A 6,000-nucleotide genomic window follows, 5' to 3' on the forward strand; every position below is an offset into this window, starting at 1 on the left:
CAATTAGAGTGAATGTTGATTTAGAAGGGGTCACATACTCTGATACATCAAGTTATAAACAGATCAGTAATGTCCTGAAAAGAACAAGAAAGAAAGGAAACAGATGTCTCGAAGAAGACAATATACATAATGTGTGACGAGGAGATGTGTTTCTTCTATCTAAGAGCTTCTGTCTCCTTGAGTTGGTGAGGATGCGTATTATGTATATATAGGAGGATCTGGTCCATATTCTTGAGTCTCCTCAAAGTAATGCTATGGCGATATCTCATTGGATATTGAGGGAGGAGGAGCCTCCAGGTGCTAGCATGCAGAGGTGAATCCAGGATTTAAACATGATATATTCGACCTTTTAGATTTTTAAGGCTTAACTCATTATACTTTTAAAAATATGAGTTTGGATTTATTTATTTTTCAATTTTAGAATGCTCTCATTCATAGATCTATGTTTAACGTTGAAAATATTAGGCTTGGATGAACTCCTTGCCTAAGAGTTGCATCTGCTACTGTGTACATGGTAATTATGGTGCCAATAGAGGCGGACCTAGGATTTGAAAACTCCGAGGACACCGTTATCTTAACACAGATGCTATCAAAACTTCCACGGACGACTGAGGGATAATGTTGTGTCGGACTGGTCACAGATGGTGGAGCAGTGGAGAAAGTACAAGTATATAGGTCAAATGGGATTTCTAATAATAATTAAACTTTAACACTATTGCAACACCTAAGAGTGATAGCTAGTCAATNAGCGGACCTAGGATTTGAAAACTACGAGGACACCGTTATCTTAACACAGATGCTACAAAACTTCCACGGACGACTGAGGGATAATGTTGTGTCGGACTGGTCACAGATGGCGGAGCAGTGGAGAAAGTACAAGTATATAGGTCAAATGGGATTTATAATAATAATTAAACTTTAACACTATTGCAACACCTAAAAGTGATAGCTGGTCAAGGGTGTGAAAACGTATTAATTGTCCCGCGTTCGATTCTCTATTCAATCATTTGCGCTTACATTTTTCCTAAACGGAAAAGATGCAAAGCGAATGTTTGTCATGCATATTGTTATAAGCCATTTAAATTAAAACAAAAAAAAATCTAATGGAAATAACAGGTGTTATTTATGATTTGATCGGGTGTCACAGCTGAGGGAGCACCAACTTGAACCAGTGCCATGAATTCACCTGAGAGTGAACTGGCCTAAATCATGTTTGTCATGCTTGTTGTTAACTTGATTGATTCATATAACTTGTGACATGTAAAGACCTATAGTCTACTTAGTTTATTTTATATTAAGAAAATGCAAGGTCTTAAAAAATTCAAGTATGAAATTTGTTTTGAAACTAAGCATGCTAAAAACTTACATACTTGGGTTCTTAGAGTAGTATCTGAGTTGTTAATTAGTTCTTATTGATTTTTGATACTTGAAACAAGCAATGAGCCAGGAGTGACGAATTGTGTTATGCACATTTATATGTATTTTTTCTAGATATGTAAAAGTATAGTTGTTGAGAAAAATATATGAAGCCTTGACATAATTTTAATATATAAAATTTGTATGTTACATACAAAAATGAAAACCTTATGAACTGCGAAAAAGTTATCCCCCTTATTTTGAAATATTTGAAAGTGTGGGGGTATAACATCTAAGGTTATGCTAATATGATCCAAAAGAAAAGAATTATTGGGTCTAAAAACATTTTATTGTGTCTATTGAGTGTGCTATATAAATTTGTATGTAGCATACAAAAATGAAAACCTTATGAATTGCGAAAAAGGTATCCCACTTATTGAAATATTTGAAAGTGTGGTGGTATAACGCTAAGGTTATGCTAATATGATACTAAAGAAAGGAATCGTTGGGTCTAAAAATAATTTTTTGTGTCTATTGAGTGTGCTAAGAATAGTGCTGCATACTGAATTCTTTTGTTAGGGATAATTACGCAGATTATCTTCCCATAAACTTTACTTACCATCTATTTAGCCCAACTTATACAAATTAGGGGAAATGGTCGTTCAACCATATTATTTACCCAAAAAATGGTCAGACACAACCTCTCTTCTTCTTCGTCCTCCATCCTCTTTCTTCTTTTTATTCTTCTTCTTGCTTCCTTCTTCTTCTTCTTCTTCTTCCTCTTCTTCGTTTCTTCTCTATTTCCTTTAAAATTTGACGTACTGCAAACATGAACCGTTTTGAGCGAAGTAATTTATCAAAAGACTTGAAACATTGAGAGGATTTCATATCTAAAATTTCGGATTGTTTAGAAGAGATTTTGAGTTGATCGGGATTGAGTAGTAAGTGCATACTTTATATTCAGTTTTTTGAGTGTATCATAATATATAGTCCGTGCATAGCTAAGCTATATTCAACTTTTTGAGTGTACCATAATGTATAGTCAGTGTATACTTTCTATGACTTTTGGTTATTTTTTATGTAAATAAAAACATGGATATATTTGTTATAAACTAATTAGTTTATTGTATATATTTGAAACTATCCCTTCTTGTTATTGATAATGATGTGATTGAGCACAACATTAAAGTTGAAAAGAAAAATTATTGAGTTCTTTAGAACTGAAAATATATCATATGACCTTGTTTAAAATTATTTGAGGACAAAGATTAGAAAAAAAATTGATAATGATTGTTACACTTTTATTGTTGATAATATTGGTATTAAATAAATTGGACTTCCCGCTGCACTAGAAGGATATAGTGATGCTAATTGAATATTTATTCAGTTGAGACAAAGTCCATGAGTGATTAAATGTTTACCCTTAGTGGGGATGTCATACTATGAATCTGAATTTGCTATTTGGGAGTTGGTTAGTTATGAGGCTAAGCGGTTAGGAGACCTCTTAGTGACTATTCCAATTGGAATATAACCAACATATTAATTTTGTGTCTACATTATGGTAGTCCATGTTGTAGCGAAAAATATTTTTTTTTGTGGCAAAACTGATCGAACACATTTATTTGAGATATAATGTGATAAAGTAGCTACTATGGATGAATTATTTAAGTAAGTTATGTGTAGTCAGGAGTGAATATGATCAATTCACAGACTAAAAGAAACATCAAGGGGAGTGAGACTTCGGTCAATATGAGAAGATCAACAATGTTGATAACCCACCCCGAGTGATTGGAGATTTCATGAATTAGGTTCATATGAATAATAACAAGTCATTAGATGATCAAGTATGCACTATGAAATTATCTCCCTCCTATGATGTGTGAATATAGTACAATATGGCAAGGCTAAGTTAGGCTGAGTTAAACTCTTAATGAAATTCATATCCTTTTTAGATGGTGTATTGATCCGTAGAATACAATTGATAATTAGACCTATATAAGAGTTGAATCATGCAAAGGCGTATGCAGGATTTCAGAAGGATGGGTGCATTATTATGAGAAAATGCATCTAAGATATAATTTTGACCTGTTAGATCTTTAGGATCTTAATATGAATTGTTAAGTTTTAAAAATTATAGGTCCAAAATATATAATACTAGTTTTAAATTTTAATATATTCATTTGATTTAATTATATAAAAGTTTTATGCTAAATATTTTAGGAATTTCCAATGTAACACTTGAAAATTTTGAAAGATTAAAGCCAAAAAACAAAAGAAAAATTAGTTGAAATGCCAAAAGTGTTATTGATAACCACTTGAAGAGGGACCCTTCGGGGTGGCCCAGTGGTTTGGGCTTGGGACTTCGATGTTGGAGGTNAGAAAAATTAGTTGAAATGCCAAAAGTGTTATTGATAACCACTTGAAGAGGTGTTATTCAAAATAAGAAGATAAATATAAGACTTAAATTTCTATCCCCACTTAGAGAGGTGCACCAAATCATCATCGTATTATTATATTACACTTTAAATGCGGGTTCACACATCTATATTTAACTATTTTTTAGAAAATATAACACTACTATATATGATCTAGAGAGGGGAGCATGCGTTCACGTGAACCCATGGAACCCCCTCTAGATATGCCCCTGGAGTGATGTCACTCCTATGAAATTGTGACAAATTTCTAGAGAACTCATGAATACCGGGATAACTCATGACCTTTTACTGCAAAATTGCGATAACGACAAAGTTTGTGCAAGTATGATGTGATAGAATAAGATCTCAAGGCTTACAAAAGAATTCCTGACTCATAAAAGTTCTAAACTTCACCAATTGTTCCGTCAGTCCCTATCTTGTTTTATCCAGGTCTGGTTCACAGTCTATGAACACTAGAATCGACACATTGTACTAATATGTGAAACTCCAACAAAACATCTTATTGTATTTCTTGATATTATTTTTGAGATATATGGAAAATTGTTAGATAAAACAATTATTTTAGTATCTCAAAGAATATTTAGAGCAGAAATTTATTTGGTCAAATATCATTACTTCTCTTTACTGCCAATGTCCCATCCCAACATCTCTTTTCTTTAAGGCAAATTGCCTTAGTGGCCTTAATATTTTGTGTCCATTGGCATAAGTTCATTTCTATATATATGTTGCTAAAATTCTAATGTGGAGTGTGGAAAATAGAGAGCAATTCTTTCTCTTCTTCTTTTATTTTTCTCGGATTTTATATTATTTAATCTTTGTTAGTTTCTGGCTCCTAATTTTATACTAGAAGAGTTTGTTGAATCCTGAGGGATACACCTACACCGGGTGAAATAAACCTTTAGGACGGTGTCATTGTCACGCCTCAAGCTTTAAAAGAATTTTCTGTAGTGTTTGTGATTTAGTATTTTCCGTAAGATCTCCAAGAGAAAGCACTCTGAATTGAAACCAGTGTCTATCAATGGTTAGAGAAACATAAAACGTAAAACTTTGTGCTTGGTATCTGGTTTGACATTTAGGTAAATTCCCTTATTTGTAATGCACTTCTGTTGAAAGTTGCTTCATCTACTGAAAAATTCTCTCTTGACTTTTGCAGTGGAGGCTTGCGTTTGAAGCGTGACATAACAGAATATGGAGAGTTTGTTTGTAGTTTCAATGCCCCTCCGGTTGATGAGAAATTTGAACAACTTGGAATGTAAGTTGCAAGGTTTCTCGAAATTTTAGGCCTCATACAAAATATATTTTCCTCTAATGTTTCCTGTTTTGACTTTTGCTTCAGCATAGCGAATGTGTTTATTGTTGCTCCTGAAAGTCTAGGCCCATTGTTTGAGGGAACTCCAAGCATTAAGAAAGATGCTCAAAGGTAACTAAGATGTTTACATATTCATGTTCCTTTTTTGTGTTATGAATGGGTTCAAGTGAAAGGCCCACTACAGTTTTTTTAATAACCAATTTTTTTCTTTCTGAATAGTTATGTAACAAAAGGTTGAATGACTTCTATATTGTTTATGGTTGTCTGCCTGTACAAGTTTAAGGCGGACAGTTTTCTGAATTCTTTCTTTTTTCTGCAAACTCAGGTTTATTCAACTCCGTGATGATTACAAGAATGCAAAACTTGCATCAAAGCTCAGCTCCTTGTGGAGTTAGCTTAGTTGGATCAGAAATTACATCCTGAAGATAAGAAATCTGTTTCTGCTGGTAGCCTAGATAGATATGGCAAAGCTCTTCCATCTCATATTGGATCTTTTTATTTTTGAGCTTGAAAATATGGGGAAGTTTAGTTAATTTTAAGGTAGTTCATCCTAATTCTAAGTCTTCTTTTGGTTGAGCTTACGTTTGGTGATTCTTCAGTCTCCCTTTGCTGGATATATTTTTGAAACCTGCAAAATTTAACTTGACTTTTGCTAGATGTGCCTGTTGCTATATTGTTAATGATCGACGAGAAATGATATAATTTTTTCTTGGTATAAAGAGGTATCCTTTTTTCCTGTGTGAAAACTCTTTGCACTTAGCAAAAAATATGCATTCTTCACACCGAGTAAGGTGGATAGCTAGTAGTTATTACTTATAATGGGTCGTACAGCGGTTCCCCTGCTTATTATGGATCGGGCAGTGTTAGAAACTTCATACAAAAGCTTCTATGTCTTCCCTT

The 6,000-nt window shown here is 33.4% G+C and overlaps 1 protein-coding gene across 1 annotated transcript in view; it reads left to right on the top strand.

The window, feature by feature from the left end:
* Window positions 1-5,779, top strand: part of LOC125844019 (exocyst complex component SEC10b-like) — a 29,681-nt gene extending 23,902 nt beyond the window's left edge. The window contains exons 22-24 of the mRNA XM_049523241.1: window positions 4,945-5,043; window positions 5,128-5,211; window positions 5,426-5,779. Coding sequence (XP_049379198.1) covers window positions 4,945-5,043; window positions 5,128-5,211; window positions 5,426-5,495 — 253 coding nt within the window. The 3' untranslated portion in view covers window positions 5,496-5,779. The remainder of the gene's footprint in view (window positions 1-4,944; window positions 5,044-5,127; window positions 5,212-5,425) is intronic.
* The last annotated feature ends 221 nt before the right edge of the window (window positions 5,780-6,000 follow it).

The sequence above is a fragment of the Solanum stenotomum genome, chromosome 11 (genome assembly GCF_019186545.1).
Source record: "Solanum stenotomum isolate F172 chromosome 11, ASM1918654v1, whole genome shotgun sequence".
NCBI classification, from domain to species: Eukaryota; Viridiplantae; Streptophyta; class Magnoliopsida; order Solanales; family Solanaceae; genus Solanum; species Solanum stenotomum.